Below are 19,720 nucleotides of genomic sequence, written 5' to 3' on the forward strand. Positions count from 1 at the left end.
CGAGCTATAAAAATGAGAGTGTATCTAACAGGCATCAGGTTGGGTGGATAACTAGTTTCTATAACAAGTCTTAATTCCATTAAAGTCATTTAGAAATTGCTTATCAGGAATGATCATTTTTTCCCAGAAGGAAGTAATGAATTATAGTATGCAAAAAAAAAAAACCCTTTCCCCAGACGAGGTTTGGGACAATTTCTCTTCTGTAGGTTTCTTCAGACCTCTCTCCTCCACCCCTCAGCTCTCTCTCTCTCTCTCTTTTTTTAAAAAATTATTTATTAATTTATTTATGGCTGCATAGGGTCTTAGTTGCGGCACATGCGATCTTTCGTTGCGGCATTCGGGCTTCTCTCTAGTTGTGGCCCACAGGCTCAGTAGTTGTGGCACATGGGCTTAGTGGCCCTGTGGCATGTGGGATCTTAGTTCCCTGACCAGGGATCGAACTCACGTCCCCTGCATTGGAAGGCAGATTTTTAACCACTGGACCACCAGAAGTCCCTTTTTTTTTTTTTTTTTTTTAATGTGTGTATACTGTCAGGCCTTATCGTAAGCATATATCTAATATTCATTCAACAAAAACATGTTGCCTGAGTTCCTGTTATATACCAGACATTGATCTGGGTATGGAGTAGTGAGCAAAACAGACAAAAATGCCTGCCTTGTGGACCTAATGTTCTATTTTATTAGATATTGATAAATGCTATGGAGAAAAATAGTGCAATGAAAGGGGATAGGCAGCAGTGGAGGGCTGCAGTTTTAAACAGAGTAGTCCAGGAAGGCCCCTCTTAGGAGATATTTGAGCAAAGACCTGAAGGAAATGAAGTTGCAAACTCATGCCAGATGAAAAAGGGTTTTAGGTAGAGAAAACAGCAAGAGCAAAGACCTGAAGCAGAAAGTGCCAAACACATTTAAGGAACAGCAAGGAGGGCCATGTACCTGGAGAAGGGAGAATAATAAAGAGGTAAGGAGGGGTGAGGGCCCAGACTGTGGAGGGACTTGTAATCAAGGTAAGGACTTTAGCTTTTCCTCTGAGTGAAAATAGAGGCTTCTGGAGAATTTTGAGCAGAGGAGTGGCATGGTCTGACTCAAGTTTTAATATGATCACTCTGGCTGCTGTGTGGAGAATAAACTGGAGGAAAGCCAGGGTACAACCAGTTAGGAGGTCATTAGAATAATCAAGAAGTGAGATGATGGTGGATCAGACCAAGTAGTAGCAGAAGAGCTAGTGAGAAGTAGTTGCATTCAAGGTCTAGTTTGAAGGCAGACTCAATATAGATTTACTGTAGATCATATATAAGTTATGAGAGAAAAAGGAAACTCAAGGATGATTCCCATGTTCCAGATGTGAGCAAGTGAAAGGACGGAATTGCCATCAGATGAGATGGAGAAGGCTGCAAGAGGAGCATATCTAGGGAGAAGGAGAGAGAGCAGGACCTGTTTTGAACGTGTTTAGTTTGAGATGCCGATTAGAGAAAACCAGGTGGTGAAGTTGGACAAATACGCTTGAATTCAGGAGAGATGTCTATAAGAAATACATTTGGGAGATATCATTATATAGATAGACTTTGAAACCATCAGACAAATGGGGCTACCAATGAAGAGCATATAGAGAGAGAAGAGAAGAGGTCTGAGGATAGAGCCCTGGGATATTCCCAAGTTGAGAGTTTGTAGAGATGAGAAGGACTCAGCAGGGAGACTGAGAAGGAAAAATCAGTGAAGCAGGAGGAGAACCAGGAGAATGTGGCTGCTGTAAGCAACGTGGAAATAAATGCTTCACAGAGAACCGAGAGCTACATGGCGTCCTAAGCTGTTAATAATTAAGGCCGACGACTTGGTCATTGGATACAGCAAGTAGAATTTTATCGGTGACCTTTACCAGAACAGTTTCAGCAGAGTGGTGTAGGGGAAAACCTATTTGGAATGAGTTTAAGAGAACATGACCTGAAAAGTCTAGATTGGGGAAATTTCAGTGAGACAAAGAGATGGTTTCTGTGGAAAAAAAAAAAATTCAAGAAGGAAAAGCAAACGACGGAAGGGGAATGGGTAGATTAACATAGTGCTAAAACTAGCACTTTGGTGAAAGTTTGATGAGGAACAGGATATTATTTCCCCTGAAAATTACTTAATTACCATTTTTCCCTTTGTAATTAAGTAATTAATTAAGGGAAAAATGGTAATTTTACAATGTAGAAATGTGGTGGATGCCACCCTAACCAAGTAATGAAAGTTAAAGTGACGAGTAATGGGAATTCCCTGGTGGCGCAGTGGTTAAGAATCCACCTGCCAATGCAGGGGACACGGGTTTGAGCCCTGGTCCGGGAAGATGCCACGAAGCAACTAAGCCTGTGGGCCACAACTACTGAGCCTGCGCTCTAGAGCCCATGAGCCACAACCACTGAGCCCGCATACCACAACTACTGAAGCCTGTGCACCTAGAGCCTGTGCTCCTCAACAAGAGGAGCCACCACGATGAGAGGCCTGTGCACCGCAATGAAGAGTAGCCCCTGTTCTCCACAACTAGAGAAAGCCTGCGTGCAACAGCGAAGACCCACCTCAGCCAAATAAGTAAATAAATAAATAAAATTTTAAAATAAAATTTAAAAAAAGTAAGATCACCAGTAATAAGTTTGACATTGTGCCTCCTGACATGAAATACTAAGAATATCACTTACATGATATACTTGCCCAAATGCATAACTTGAATCTAATCATGAGGAATCATCAGACCAACCATAACTGAGGGGCACTCTACAAAATAACTGGCCTGTACTCTCCAAAAATATCAATGTCATGAAAGACGTTGAAAGGCTGAGGAATTGTTCCAGATTAAAGGAGTCTGAAGACATATGACAACTAAATACAATGGGTAATCCTGGTTTGGATCCTGGAGCAGAAAAAAAAAATTAAGAAAAACATTATTGGTTTAAATGCAATGTGGTATCTTGGATTGGATCCTAGATCAGAAAAAGGACATTTATTGAAAAACTAGTGAAATATGAATAAAATCTGGAATTTAGTTAATTGTGATAAACTGGTGTTGGCTTCTTAGTTGTGCTCTGGTAATAAAAGTTGTTAACTTTAGGGGCAATAGGTGAAGGATATATGGGAACTCTCGGTACTAGATTTGAAACTTTTCTGTAAACCTAAAATTATTCCAAAATTAAAAATTTCTTTAAAAAAGAACAGTATTGAGACAATTGGGGAATTTTATGGATGATAGATTATAGTATTATACCAGTGGTAAATTTTTTTTTATTTTGATCATTGAACTGTGGTCATATAACAGAATGTCCATGTTCAAAGGGGTGAAATGTTACTGGACATCTTCTCAGCCTCACTTCTTCCTTTTTTTTTTTTCTGCCCACAGCATGCAGCTTGCAGGATCTCAGTTCTCCAACCAGGGATTGAACCCAGGCCACTGCAGTGAAAGCCCAGAATCCTAACCACTAGGCACCAGGGAACTTCCTCTTCTTCCTTCTTTTGGTAACAGTCCCTATTTTTCTTTTGGGGGACTACTCTGCTCCTATTACATGAGATCTTGGTGGTAATGTAAATCAAGGTTTTCTGTGGTATCAATCTGTCTTTTCAGTGGTATGCACTAGCTCACTGGAAATAATACGCTTTTAGTTTTGCAAAGGAAATTACTAAAAGACTAAAGTGCTTCTAAAAAAATAAGAGACCATTGTTTCTTCCTCATCATAGGTGAGTTTAACACATTTGCAATTAATATTATTATTGATATGCTTTTATTTATTTCTACTTTTTTTTTTTTTGCTATTTATTATATCGTTTTCTGCAACTTTCACCTTTCCTGCTCTGTTGGATTTATGAAGTTTTCATTATTGCCCTCTTCAGATTTTTAAGTTACACATTATATTTCTAAGCTTTTCTAGTTACCCTTACTTTTTTTACACCTTTATAAAGCCTAACTCTCTTTTTCCAGAACTCAAGGACTCCTAAACTTAGATCTGCCTTTCTCACTTTTTCTGTTTTCTTCTTTTCATTATACTTTTTGTATTTCATTCTTAAAAATTAGCATATATGATATAATCAGAAAAAAATGAAGTTTCATTGGGGGAGAAAACGCCCTATCTTCCATCTGTGTATAAATAAAAGAGAAAGAAGGTATTTTTCAGTGATCTTTTTATAAAGTAAAAAAGGAAAGAAAATCTCAAGGTATGACAGACTCAGAGGTGGGAAAAATCGAGGGAGTTCTCATTTAGATTGTGTATGGCTGTTTCAGCCACAGAATACAAACAGACTAGGGAGTTCTGGGAATCTGAGATGTTTGGATGGAACTAAGCATAGTTTTGGTTTTCTTCTTGCCAAAATCTCGTATGGCCTAAGCCAATGAGCTCAGTGACAAAAACTCTCAAGGTGGCAGTTTATATTTGTCCAGTAAGGAAGTATATATATATATATATATTTTTTTTTTTTTTTTAATTTTTGGCTGCATTGGGTCTTTGTTCCTGAGCGTGGGCTTTCTCTAGTTGCAGCAAGTGGAGGTTATTCTTCGTTGTGAACAGGCTTCTCATTGCGGTGGCTTCTCTTGCTGCAGAGCACAGGCTCTAGGCGCGTGGGCTTCAGTAGTTGTGGCACATGGGCTCAGTAATTGTGGCTTGTGGGCTCTAGAGCGCAGGTTCGGCAGTTATGGTGCATGGGCTTAGTTGCTACGCGGCATGTGGGATCTTCCTGGACCAGGGCTTGAACCCGTGTCCCCTGCATTGGCAGGTGGATTCTTAACCACTGCGCCACCAGGGAAGCCCAAGGAAGTATATTTTAACTTGTTCTACTGTATTCCTTCTTCCACTTAAGGGAGTGAATTAATTTATGGAACCTAGATAACATACTTCCTGACATATTACAATTAAAATTCCCTTGTTTTATTCGCAGACCATCGCACACCTCTTGCCACCTCGACCTACACAGCTGCTCTTCCAAGGGGACCTCACATAATGCCGACAACAGTAGAGCTCCCTACTGCCTCCTAATATGTGTCCTCTTCCTGTAGCCTTACATAGTTTTGAGTTTCTCAGATGAGAAGCATGGGCATGGGAAGGGGAGATAGGATGGCAATGGAAAGCACTGAGTAGGGTAAAACAAGGATTTCATGTAGGAAATGAGAGAAAACTGTTGGGCTGCAAAAAAAAAGGCAAGTCCCGTGACTATACATACCTAAAGAATTCCCTGTGTGGCTGACAAATGGATTCTGAAGACAATTCCAAAAGAAAGAAGGTAACAGAAATTTTTGAAACTGCAAGAGTGTAACTAGTATGCCACCTCCTAAAACAACTGGGAAAGTGTTAAAGAAAAAAGGTATTCAGTGACATTTGTTAAAGATGACAAATGACAAGACAGACTTTACTCAGAACCAGTGTGATAGGTATAGGGACCACTGCCATGGGATTTTAGTTGGGGAGAGACTGCGCTCAACTCTGAATACACCATACACAAGTAGGAATTTATAGCTAAGGAGTAGGGTAGGGGGTCAGTGGTGGAAAATTACTAAGAGAAAACGGGTAAGGAGGGTTCTGGCTGAATCCGCCTAACAGGATTCCTGCTGAAGACAGGCCAGGGTGATCAGACATCACCTGAAGGATGATGGAGGATGAGGAACCTGATCAGATATTGAGGGTGGAGGGTTCTGGTTAAAATGACTTAGCAGGGTTCTTGCTAAAACTAGATTTTACAAGTAAGTGTGCAAGTGGGCCTCGGAAAGGTTCAGGAGCCTGACTAAGGTTTGGTTAAGCAACAAAGTCAGTAAATAATTTAGATCCTTAAGTGCTAGTATGCTTGTTCAAAAAAAAGCACTGTCATTCATTTATAATCATTACTCAGCATTACTCTTCAAAAAATGGACAATGAGGGCTTCCCTGGTGGCACAATGGTTGGGAGTCCGCCTGCCGATGCAGGGGACGCGGGTTCGTGCCCCGGTCTGGGAGGATCCCACATGCCACGGAGCGGCTGGGCCCGTGAGCCATGGCTGCTGAGCCTGTGCATCCAGAGCCTGTGCTCCGCAACAGGAGAGGCCGCAGCGGTGAGAGGCCGGCGTACCGCAAAAAAAAAAAAAAAAGGCCAATGAGAGAAAAACAATGTAATATAGTTGTAACTGAGCTTAAACTTGAAAAGGCTTGATTTCTGAATTTAGGTTCAAGCTGTTTTGTCACAACTCAAGAAAAGGCATAAAAGTTTTTTGACATTATCAAAGAATATTGTGAACAGCAGTAAAAACTGTAGCTTAAATAATGGTTGGGGCTTCCCTAGTGGCACAGTGGTTGAGAGTCCGCCTGCCGATGCAGGGGACATGGGCTCGTGCCCCGGTCTGGGAGGATCCCACATGCCGCGGAGTGGCTGGGCCCATGAGCCATGACTGCTGAGCGTGCGCGTCTGGAGCCTGTGCAACGGGAGAGGCCACAACAGTGAGAGGCCAGCGTACCACAAAAAAAAAAAAAAAAAAAAAAGGTTGCTTCATCCTTTTAAGGGAATATGTGGAACTTATAAAATGTCACGTTCCAAAGTGAAGTTGCTGAGCAAAAAAAAAGTGCTCTTTTCAACTCGATTAATGCTGCCTGTGCTGTCACATGGTAAATTCCAGGCACCCCTAGGAGCAAAACCTGTATCAATTTCTTACAAGAAAACAAAAAATAGACCCCAAAGCTCACTCCCTGAAAGTTGCAAAGTATCATGACACTCTAGTTTATTAAAATGAAATGTAGATGATACCCTAGTTAACTACTACTTGAGCTATACTTATACCTTAGGTAAATACATCAATGAAAAAGAACAGGAATATTTGAAGGGCAAATGTTTTATTTACACACTTATTTAAATGCTTCTTTTCCTCAACTGAGTACTTACTGTAATACAGAATACAACTGCTTTCCCCCTCTCAATTGGTATCTTGTTAAATTATACATATGTGTAATTCTATACATCTTTATAACAAGTTTGAGAATGAGATTCAGTAACACTGCCATACCCCTCAAAAGTGCCAGCAAATGGGTGCAAATATTACTGAAATTCATACTACATATTAAACCACATGTTTTCACTTGCATGTTACTGTTAGGATTGGAAGAAAAAAATGGTGAAATTTACTGCAGAAACTCTTAATAGATATAATTTAATATAATATAAACATATTTTTTACTCACACTTGCATAATTGTATAATTTGTTATAAGAATTAAAAATCAGAGATGGTAAATGTAGTTTTCACTGATTCCTTGATTGTTTAATTTATGCTTACTTTCCAAGCTCTATGTGCATTTATAAATTAACTTTTTCTGTGATCTTTTCTCTAAAAACTTTATTATCACTTGCAGAACATGATTGGCATTGTTTTTTTTAATGGGAATTTATTCTTCCAATTCATTCAGATTGGTGGATTTCTCCTCACCATAAATTCTCTACTTAATAAGGTTTATCAAATATTTAAAGTTTTCTCAGATTCATAAGTGAATATTACATATGAATTTTCTGATGTAAAATAAGATTTGACTTCTGGGAAAATGCTTTCCTACATTTGCTACATTCATAGGGCTTTTCTCCTGTATGAATTATCTGATGTCTGAGGAGGTGACACTTCTTGATGAAGGCTTTGCCACATTCAATACATCCATAAGGTTTCTCTCCTGTGTGAATTCTTTGATGAGTAACAAGCACAGAAGTGTTGCCAAAGGCTTTGCCACACACGATGCATCGATAGGGTTTCTCTCCTGTATGAAATCTAGAGTGTTTATAAAGGGATGAACTATACCTGAAGGTTTTCCCACATTCCTTACATTCAAATGAGTTCTCAAGTGTATGTGATTTCACGTGTTGAGTAAAGGAGGAGTTCCAGGTGAATGATTTTCCGCATTGACCGCATTCATAAGGTTTCTCTCCAGTGTGGAGTCTCTGATGGACCATGAGTTGTGCTTTATGTGTAAATGCTTTCCCACAATCACTGCACACAAAGGGTCTCTCTCCATTATGTATTTTCTGATGAGTTGCAAGGTGAGCCTTCCTGCTATAGGCTCTCCCACAGTCGTTGCATTCAAAGGGTTTTTTTCTTGTATGATTTTTTTCATGTCTAATAAAATGAAACTTCGTTTTGAAGGCTTTCCCACATTCACTGCATTCATAAGAGTTTTCTCCAGTATAACACCTATTACAATTAAGTAAGTCTGAAGTAGGTTGCAAACTCTTCCTATATGACTTACATTTATATGATATTTTTCTTGTAGGATTAAGACTTGTGCTCATATTATAGCCATGAAGTCTCTTCACAGTCAGAATTTTATTGAACATGAACAAAACTGAATTCAAAAAATTGTCTTTGCTTTCCTGGTGCTTGTCTGATTCATCAATAAGTGGGCAGTCAGCTTCTAAAAAGGAGTACAGTGAAACATTCCTAGTTAATCTTTGCCATCAATGGTTATAGAAACATATATGACTCCAAATCTAGTCTCTCATTCTGAAACAAATCTGTATTTGCCTTGATCCTGAGCTTTAAGAATAAAACTGCTAAAGAGGAAATGGGAGCATAGAATGACAATGAGAACAGATGGCTTAACTTGTGACCTGAGGAAAGATAGTAAAATAGCACAAGGTACAGTAAGGAGGGTACAAAGGAAATCAAAAAGTTGCTCAATTGCTCAACAAGGGCATATGGTTAGCTCACAGAATGATGAGAGCCCACTGGGGAGATGTGATCAATGGACCAGGTAGCCAGGGGAACAAGAGACAAGGGAGTTAAGGGAAAATATCAGAGGGAAAACTAGATTTGGAGAAGGGAGATCAGAATCAGGGTCCTTACTACCTAATTCCTAGATTACCCAGGTAGAATAGCTCCTTATTTCCCTCATTCATATCTCTTTTTCCTATTGATCATCTGGCACAATGTCATTTCCCTTCAGGAACATTTTTCTATCTCCAACCCTCTAACCTCATCCGAACCATGGCTGAGACATATCTGTAGACAGGGCTCCAACACTACTACAGCTGGGATTCATTCTTACACGTACTTGTAGGCCCAGGAACACAAAGGTCTAGCAGGTCATTCGAGGGTGTGCTATTCTTAGCCCAAGCACAGATTCTATCTGCTTGTTACCATTTTTATTCAGGCTAAGTTTTGATATATGACAAGTACTGCTTTTACATCCTCTTTCAATCTGCCTAACAAACTAGTCCCCAGAAAGCCTCTTTGCCCCTGAAGTCACATTTTTAACTCCTAATCTCAAAACCCTATAAATCCCCAATCCACTGTTCCATTAAAAACAAAAAAAAAAATTAGGGAGGGGGTTATAATTCCCCACTCGTGAATTTCCTTCCATGTGAAGTTACTACAATACCCCTAGCCTTTTGCTTCATGCCTTATCCTCTGTGGAGCTGGCTGAGTAGTGGGCTATAGCCATTAATACACATTTCTTTATTGAGTGGTTCTAAATGTGGGGACTCGGTTCCTGTCTTCTTTCCTCTCTACTTCAACCAATGAGAAGCAGCATCCTGTGTTACCTTGGCCAACAATAACCAACTGAAAAATCCAGGGTAATCAGCCTGGTGAACAAAAATATGCAATACAATGAATTCACTCATGGTATCTAAGCATGCACTACTCTAGCCCTCAACAAATACCTACTTCTGTTCCAAGGATTCTAGATTCTAAATAGCTACAATCATTTGCTCATGTTCCTTCCCCACCTTAACTTGCCCTCCTTCATCCTCTCTCATCCTATGTAGTATTTAGATATCCTTTAGGGAGGAGCCATTGTTCCATGATCTTAAAAAAAAGGCTCCTCCAGTCTTTGCCTACTTTAAACTTTAGGCTCCATTTTCTCTGAACTTCTAAGACAGTCATCACTGCTGCCTAAACCATTTATTTTGACAACTAACTAGATTAAAACCACAATGTTACTGTGCATTGAACAAATGTTCCACATTCATCAAATTTTAAAATATATGGCTATGTTTTGCCTTTTCAACTACAATTTACACACCTGGAAAAACAATTTTTTTTTCTTTATTTGAATCCTTCTCAGGAAACATTAAAAAGCCTTGTTGAATGAAAGGATAAGAAACATCCCTACAATCCCTGACTTTACAAAAATGAATTAATTAAATATTCATTGAATGTCCATGATGTGCTCAGCTATGGTGTGAAGAAAAAAAATGATATTGGACTTTCTCTTCAGGGAGTAATCATGAGAAAACATGCCTTAAAGCCACAGGTTTGTTTTTTTTTTTTAAAAGTCTTAAAAGCCACAGGATTAAAAAAAATCTAAGATAGTATATGTCAAGTTTTCGTTGACAGAGCCATGGTAGAGTTGGGATGGGAATTCAAAGAAGGCAGAGATCAATGTAGGCTAAAGTTACCATGAAAGAGGAGAAAACTGAACTTAGACTTCATAGCATGCTGGTTTTGAAACCGAGTGGGGTCTTGAGGGGCTCCCAGGCACTGAAACCATGAGGCCTGAGCGCTGAGGCCTCCTTTTGTCCACCATTTCTTCCAGGCAAGACTCCAGCCTCCATGACCATCCCTGAGTTCCAAAGGGTGGATTTGAACAGTTGCTAATCAAGGGAGGAGCAGCTAAGAAACCACCTGAGGAAGGATTAAAGGGACCAGAGAAGCTCAACAAGATTAAGAGAAGACAATCTGAGACTGAGGGAGTGCAAGCCCTGTTCACACCCTAATCTTGTCAGGACCCCACCTTTGAACCCCTGTTAACCCCTTAATCAAATCCTCTGGGGGAGAGACACATAGTTTTTCAAGGCTGAAGCCCAGTGTGTCTCCCTTTGCCTGGCAAAGCAATAAAGCTATCCTCTTCTACTTCACCCAAAACTCTGTGATTTGATTCAGCATTGCTGTACAGAGAGGCCGAGCTTTCGGTAACGGTTTTAGTTAGATGGAGCACATCAGAATCAAAAGGACTAAGGCAGAAAAGAAAACTGTGTACAGAGGATGCTAAAGAGTCTAATTGCATGGAATAGGGAAAAGATGGACAATTCTGGATAAACATGGGATCACATACAGAGGGATAAGCCATTTAAATACCATAATACAGGTGATACAGGAATAACATGTTTGTCAGAAGAGTGACAAGCAAAATGAAATAATTCAGATAAATCTTGCAAGAACATCTAAGATAAACCAGAAAGTAGGCTGGAATTGGCAATATAAGTATTTACATAAACAGCCAAGATACCATATCAGGAGTTAAAATTCATTTGTTTTATGCCAGTAGTAATTGGGGTTCCAGGGAATCGAAAACACATTTAATTGGTATCTTAATCATTTGAAACATACTTCTTTTATGGACTCTGTGCAAAGGGAAGATTTTATTTTGAGTCAGTCTTGGATAAACTAATAGTTGAAATTATAGGTAATAAGTCCCAATAGTATTTAAGGAGAAATTCTTAAGAGAAAAAGCCAAATTGCTTACCACAGTGATTTTGTGACTACAGACCAGGAGACCAGTCACTACCTTTTATTGTAAGGATAAAGGTAAAGTGTTGAAGAATATTAAAAATTGGTTCCTATGATAAAACAGACAATAAAGCCAGGTAGGGTAAAATTAAGGGAATGGAAAGCTGGTGAGGCAAAGATGCTGGAGATGGCACAAAAGAAATAACTGTAGTCTTTAGAGTGATGAAGTTTCTGAGGGAGTTCCTGTGGACAGAATTTCAGAAGATGGAAGAGAAGTCAAACAGCAAAGGGTGAATAAGCTGTGAGAAAGGGTGAGGGCAGATTAGTGAGGAACTAATTCAAATAAAGTTGGAGGACAATTTCCGAAAGATATCAATATTATCAAGTGAAGCAGAAAGACGCACTAGAAGGTAGATACCCCAAGTTAGCCGTAAGACTAAAGATGAGCAAGGTAGGGTACACAGGGGGAGTATATGCTGCAAGAAAAGGAACAAGTTTTTTTAAAAAAGGAAAAAAATTAGGAAGAACATGTTATGAAAGTTTTGAAATAAAAACAACTAACATATGCTGAACACTTACTGTCTGCCACTATATGAAGGGTTTTGCTTGTATTAACTCATATAATCTTTACAAAAACCTGAGGTAAAGTCATATTATCCCTATTTTATAAATAAAGTTGTGCTACAAAATAATTAGGTTAGACAGAGGTTGGTGGAATAAGACTTCAAATCCACATAATCTGACTACATTATTAGAAACAGATGTATGGAAAGATCTGCCACCATGTTGAGGAGGGAAGAAGAATGAGGATTCTAGGGACTGAGAGAACCAACAAGCACCTCGATGGAACAGGCAGCGCAAGGAGCCAGAGCGGAGAGGAAGGACATCCTCCCACACAAGAGCTGAGAAACAGAAAGAGCGGCCACGTGGAAGAGTGGAAGTGAAGGTGTCACCTGGGGATCTGAGGATGTTGTGTCAGGTGTACCCAGTCACTTTCAAAGGTGTGTGGTTTTAAGACGTGCTTCCTGAAAAGTATTTCAGAGGTGCCTGTCCCTCACTCACCAACTGGGATCTCAGTTCCAGAGACTCCCATCTACCTGCTTTCTCTGACTCACCTGGAGAGCGCCAACGTGGGTTCTCTCCCTCCACCATCCATGGCTCTTGTCCTTGCTCCACCTTGAAGATCACTATTGTTTTGGTGACTGGACACCCTGTTCATGGGAAACAACACAGAACTGGGGACAAAGTGCTAGGAACAAACGACTACCTCACAATTCGGGTTTGCCTCCTGGAGTCTTAGGGCCTGTGAAGATGACAGACAAGCTTTAGACAGAAAAGACCCTTCTTCATTTGGGAGGCAGAAACATTAAACAAATTATCTGATCCCCAAAGGGGATTAAGAATCTTTGACCACTAAAATTCAGAGACAAACTTACTAATGCTTCAGAATGTTCACAGCTTTCACAGGTCTTAAAGGAAGGGCACTATTAAAACATAATGAGTTACACTGAAAAGTTACCACCCACTGTCCTTACCCATTGAGATGAGGTTTCTAAAGTTCTCCAACATCACATCCCAATACAAGGTTCTCTGATCACAGTCAAGCAGCTGCCACTCCTCTGGGGTGAATTCCACAGCCACATCCTGGAGTGTCACTGATCCCTGTAATAGTACATGGATCTTCAAACTAAAGTGTGCATCATTTGGGGACTTGTAAGAGAATCATGGCAGCCTCTTAGGATCATATCATTTTCATTGCTGAGTTTTCAGAAAGTAATGTATGATAACTACTGTACACCTGATTCAGAAATATACTTTGTGATAGAAACAAAAATTATATTAAAAATATTCAACTAGTGCCAGGATAATTCAATGGGGGAAAGAATGGTCTTTTAAACAAATGGTGTTGGACCAACTGGATCTCCACATGCAAAAAAATGAAGTTGGACTCCCCTCAACACACACACCTCACATCATATATAAAAATGAACTAAAAATGGATCAGAGACCTATGTGTAAGAGTTAAAACTAGAGGTGACCCTTGAACAACTTGGGGGTTAGGGGTGCCAACCTCTCCACAGTTAAAAATCCACATAACTTTACAGCCCTCCATATCCGTGGTTCCACAACCACGAATTCAACGAACCACAGGTCATGTAGTACTGTAGTATGTATGTATTGAAAAAAATCTACACATAAGTGGACCCACACGGTTCAAACCCGTGTTGCTCAAGGGTCAACTGTATATAATTCTTAGATGAAAACAAGGGAGTAAATCTTTATGACCTGGGATTAGGCAATGGTTTCTTACACATGACAGAAAAAGTGTAAGTGACAAAAGAAAAAAAATAGATAAATTGGAATTCACCAAAATTAAACATTTTTAAGCTTCAAAGGATACCATGAAGAAAGTGAAAAAGACAATTCACAAAATAGGAGGAAATATTTGTAAATCATATATCTAAAAAGAAATTTGCATCTAAATTATAAAAAGAATTCTTACAACACACAATAAAAAGAAAACCCAATTTAAAAATGGGCAAAGGATTTGAACAGACATTTTTCCAAAAACAGATATGGTCCATAAGCACATGAAAAGATGTTCAACATCATTAGTAAATACAAATTAAAACCACAATGAGGTATCACTTTATACCCACTAGGATGGCTAAAATCAAAGGCAGACAATGATAAGTGTTAATAAGGATAGGGAGAAACTGGAACTCTCATACATTGATGGTAGAACTGTAAAATGGTGCAGCAACTATGGAAAACAGTTCAGGAGTTCCTCAAAATGTCAAACATAGAGTCACCATATGACCCAGCAATTTTTCCTAGGTATATACGCAAAAGAATTGAAATCATACATCCCCCCGCCAAAGAAAAAACCATACACAAATGCCCATAGCAGAATTATTCATAATAGGCAAAAGTGGCAATATGGGTATCCATCAACTAATAAATAGATAAACAAAATGAGGTACATCCATATGATCCAATATTATTCAGCAATAAAAAGGACTCTACAACATAGATGATCCTTGAAAATTTTGTGCTGGGTGAGAGAAGCCAGTCACAAGAAATCACATATTGTATGGTTCCATTTGTATGAAATGCTCAGAATAGGCAAATACATATAAACATAAAGTAATTCAGGGCTGGGGGAAGGAAGGAATGGGGAGTGACTGCTAATGGATATGGGGTTTCTTTTGAGAGTAATGAAAATGTTCTGAGATTAGTGGTGATGGTTTTACAATTACGATAATATACTAAAAAAACCCCCACTAAATTGTATACATTTTAAAGGGGTCAATTTGTAATATGTGAATTATGTCTAAAAATTATTTTAAAATATTACTTATATGTTCTTCATTCATTCACTCATACAATATTCAATGAGGACATACCAAGTACAGTACTAGAGATAACAAAAAATAAAATTATTACTGCCCTCAGAGATCTTACAATCTATTAGACACTGCAAAACAAACATGTAAAGGTAATAAGATGTTAGAGGGGCTATAAGGTTAATACGCCAGACTCACATAAGCATAATAAAATAGAAAAATACAGACTTTTTTTTTTCTGCAGTACGCGGGCCTCTCACTGTTGTGGCCTCTCCTGTTGCAGAGCACAGGCTCCGGATGCGCACGCTCAGCGGCCATGGCTCACGGGCCTAGCCGCTCCGCAGCATGTGGGATCTTCCCGGACCAGGGCACGAACCCGTGTCCCCTGCATCAGCAGGTGGACTCTCAACCACTGCGCCACCAGGGAAGCCCCCAGATTTTTTAATATGATAAAATACATCCTCTCAACCATAAAGTCAAAATCATGTTTAACTTAAACTGAAATTAAAAAGGCATGTGGTAACATGCCTACTGCAAAGAGATAGTTAAGACCATATAAAGCAGGTGTCAGCAAACTACCACCCACAGGTTGACCGCCTGTGTTTGTAAATAAAATGTAACTGGAACATAGTTATGTCCATTTGTTTACTTCAACTACAAGAGCAGAGTTGAGTAGTTGCCACAGAGATTATATGGCCTTCAAGCCTAAAATATTTACTATCTGTCCCTTTAAAAAGTTAAGAGAGGGACTTCCCTGGTGGTCCAGTGGTTAAGACTCCTCTCTCCCTAAGCAGGGGGCCTGGGTTCAGTCCCTGGTCAGGGAACTAGATTCACATGCTGCAACTAAAAAAGCCTGCATGCCACAGCTAAAGATCCTGCACACGGCAACAAAGATACCACATGCCACAACTAAGACCTGGTGCAGCCAAATAAATAAATAAATATTAAAAAATAAAAAAGTTAAGAGACTAGGCAGGGTTTACCCCAGGAATGCACAGATAGTTCAATATTGGGAAATGTATTAGAAATTCTTTAAACTGTTATATTAAAGAAAAAATATATTATTTTATTGACAGGTATAAAAAAAATGATATGAGAAAAAAAGTTCCCAATTTATGAAAACAATCTCAACAAGCTAAAAATCCTTAACTTGATTTAAAAAACAAAACAAAACAAAAAAAACTATCGACCAGATTACAAGAGGAAACAGTATGACACTGGAAGCATTCCCACTAAAACTGGAACAAAAAAGATTTTGGTTAGAAATTACATTCAAAATTATAGTTACTAGAAGTCCTGTCCATTGACATAAGACAAGGAAAAAATATGGAGCCTACATATTAGGCAATAAGGGACAAAACTCCATTTGAAGAGTATATGATGGTCTATCTAGAAAATCTAAGAATCAACTAAAAAACTCTTGGACTTAGTAAGAGTTCTGTAAGTTGACATAAAGTCAATTAGATAAATCCATACTTTCCTCTACACCAGAATAGCCGATTAGAAAATATAATGAAAAAAGATCCATTCCATTCTCAATAGCAACTTAAACCATATGTAAGAATAAACATCATAAGAAATGTAAAATAATTACCATAATAAACCTATAAAACTGTAATGAAGGACCAAAAAACAATGAATAAAATGAAGAACTCACAAATAACAAATGCTGGAGAGGGTGTGGAGAAAAGGGAACCCTCCTACACTGTTGGTGGGAATGTAAGTTGGTACAGCCACTATGGAGAACAGTATAGAGGTCCCTCAGAAAACTAAAAATAGAATTACCATATGATCCAGCAATCCCACTCCTGGGAATGTACCCAGACAAAACTATAATTCAAAAAGATACATGCACCCCTATGTTCACAGCAGCACTATTCACAATAGCCAAAACATGGAAACAACCTAAATGTCCATCGACAGATGAATGGATAAAGAAGATGTGGTACATATATACAATGGAATATTACTCAGCCATAAAAAAGAATGAAATAATGCCATTGGCAGCAACATGGATGCAACTAGAGATCATACTAAGTGAAGTAAGTCAGAAAGAGAAAGACTAATACTATATGGTATCACTTATATGTGGAATCTAAAATATGGCACAAATGAACCTATCTACAAATCAGAAGCTGACTCACAGACATAGAGAACAGACATGTGGTTGCCAACAGGGAGGAGGGGAGGGAGAGGGATGGACTGGTAGTTTGTGGTTGATAGATGCAAACTATTACATTTAGAATGGATACACAACAAGGTCCTAACGTATAGCACAGGGAACTATATTCAATATCCTGTGATAAACCAAAATGGAAAAGAATATGAAAAAAGCATGTCTCTATGTGTATAACTGAGTCACTGTGCTGTACAGCAGACATTAGCACAACATGGTAAATCAACTCTACTTCAATTTTAAAAAATGGAGAACTCACTATTGAAAAGTTATGAATTCTCTCCAAATTAATCTAAAAGCATAATGCAATCACAATAAAAATACGTAACATACCCCCTTATGGACCTTGACAAGCTGATTTTTAAATTCACATGGAAGAGAAAATGCTCAAGAATTGCTGAAGACTCTGGAAAAGGAGCAAGGTTTACTTATGGATCCAGGTGAATATTAAAAAGGATATGTACCTGGACTTACAAATTGAGTTCATATAGCACTTCTTGGCACTATGTTCTCTGCTTATTCTAGGGAACACTCTAAGAAAGTCACAGGAGGGACTTCCCTGGTGGCACACTGGTTAGGACTCCACGCTCCCAGTGCAGGGAGCCTGGATTCAATCCCCAGTCAGGGAACTAGATCCCAAATGCATGCCTCAACTAAGAGGTTGCATGCCACAACTAAGGAGCAGGCGAGCCACAACTAAGGAGCCCGCCAGCTGCAACTAAGACCTGGTGCAACCAAATAAATAAATAAATAAAATTTTATAAAAAGAAAGTCATAGGAAAACTGATGTTATATTCATCACAGGATTGTTACTGTCAATATTGTTTCCAACACTATCTCTATGAAAACCCATTGTGGGAATCCCCTGGTGGGCCAGTGGTTAGGACTCGGCACTCTCACTGCTGGGTCGTGGGTTCAATCCCTGGTTGGGGAAGTAAGATTCCACAAGCCTCGGGGTGCGGCAAAAAAAAAAAAAGAAAAAAGAAAAGAAAACCCATTGTAAGATATTTTCTTTGGAGAATTGTGCCAAGAAAAAATTTACTTATCCGGGGAATTGTTCTGCTTTATTCTCAAGGACAAAGCCAGTATTTTAAAAGGTTGGCTATCCATTTTCTATGATCACCAGAAAGACTGGGTATACATATGCAGCTCCAGCTAAGTGCAGACCCTATAATCTGGATATCAACTTAGCACTTGTGGACCTGATCTATTCAATTTACGTTTTCCCTGACTATACATTTCCTTTTTATTATGTGGATTTTTTTTTTTTTTTTGGCTGCGCCGCACGGCATGCAGGATCTTAGTTCCTCCATGGAACCCGCGTCCCCCCCCTGCAGTGGAAGCACGGAGTCTTAACCACTGGACCGCCAGGGAAGTCCTTATATGGATTTTTTAAGAGATTTAAATAGCAATAAATGGATGCCTTACCTCTAAGTTGACCATTTTTGCAGCTCTTACACAGAGATCTATGAAAGTAGAAATGGGGAAGAGAGTAAAGACATGAGAAACACCAGGACTGCAGTGTAGAACCCTGCTCTGTGAAAACAGAAGCACACATACTGCAGTCTCAGAAAATGCCACCCAGTGGGAGAACGACATTTCTAGCAAGTCAGAAAAGTCTATATTTTATAAGCAATGATCTCTGTTATTAATATATGGAGCTTAGATAAGTATCTTGTACATTTCTGTCCTACAGACCTAACAGCAAGTCGTTAACCTTTAAACCAGTGACTTTTTTTTTCTCCCAGAAACGTATCCTAAGTAAATACAAATACTTGTATCCTAAGTAAATAATGAATGAGTTAAAAGGATAACTAAAAGCCTGACCTCCGAAGCTCATTATCTTTAGAAGTCATTCCTTCCTGTGATTCTCTGGTCTCTGTTCTGTAGCTGGAGTAAGAGATCTCAAATAGGTTTCTTGAGAAGGCCGGATCCAGGGACCCGGCGGGGAGAGGGGGGAGGTGAGGATTTTTTTTAAGCTGGAGTCTTCAGTTTAGACTCTAAATCTGTCTCTCCCTCTCCCTCCTCCTCCCCCTCGGAATTCACCATCTCCTATGAGCCCAGTCTAGGCTTTTTGAAATTCCAACCAGCACTGCTAGGGCCCTAGAAAGGCTAAAATGTGCAAGATGGACCGCCAGCTTTATTTCGTCTTCACTGGAAAAATCTGAAGATTCACCAAGAGATCCTTAAAAAAAAAAAAAAAAAAAAAAAAAGACACACCGAATTTTACTCAGCATACATTACTCAAATATTTCAAAAGGAAAATATGTCCAACGTTTTGTTTTGCAGGTTGTTTTCATCTTGCGAAAAAAATGAAATTTGAAGAAAACTCATCTGGATTTGAATCTCAGATCTTCTATTATACTAAACTGTTTGAGTCTAGGCAAGTTAACTTCACCTCTCTCAGCTTCAGTTAATTCATATGCAAAATTCGGATGATTGTTGTGATAATACCCTAAGAGTGCATCGAAGTTTCTCTAGAATCACTTTATTCCTAGATCCCTTAACATGGTTTAATTTTAAACCATTGTAAATGGTTTTAAATGGTTCTGGTAGGACCAACTGTGCTCCTGTAATCAGGGAAGGTGTAGTTTGATGCACAGACTTCTACATAGTGTCCTTTACTTACAAGGGCAGGAATGCAAACTGAGCTTGCTCTAGCCCCACCCGGGATCTAGGAATCCTCTGAGTGGCGGTCGGGCCCTTCTCTTGCTTTCTCTGAACTACTCCAGAATTGGACAGGACCCACACACCCAAACACGAAGTCACCGCACGTGAGAGTTTTAAGGTTTTT

At 39.1% G+C, this 19,720-nt stretch overlaps 1 protein-coding gene across 1 annotated transcript in view; it reads right to left on the bottom strand.

Annotated features, from left to right (window-relative positions):
• Positions 1-6,697: 6,697 nt before the first annotated feature.
• The window catches only part of LOC115859254 (zinc finger protein 69 homolog), a 48,208-nt gene continuing 35,185 nt past the window's right edge, over positions 6,698-19,720 (bottom strand). Inside the window, exons 9-12 of the mRNA XM_060307282.2 lie at positions 18,355-18,462; positions 12,939-13,065; positions 12,519-12,614; positions 6,698-8,365 (exon numbers count right to left, since the gene is read on the bottom strand). Coding sequence (XP_060163265.2) covers positions 7,461-8,365; positions 12,519-12,614; positions 12,939-13,065; positions 18,355-18,462 — 1,236 coding nt within the window. The 3' untranslated portion in view covers positions 6,698-7,460. The remainder of the gene's footprint in view (positions 8,366-12,518; positions 12,615-12,938; positions 13,066-18,354; positions 18,463-19,720) is intronic.

This window comes from Globicephala melas, chromosome 1, assembly GCF_963455315.2.
Source record: "Globicephala melas chromosome 1, mGloMel1.2, whole genome shotgun sequence".
Taxonomy (NCBI): Eukaryota; Metazoa; Chordata; class Mammalia; order Artiodactyla; family Delphinidae; genus Globicephala; species Globicephala melas.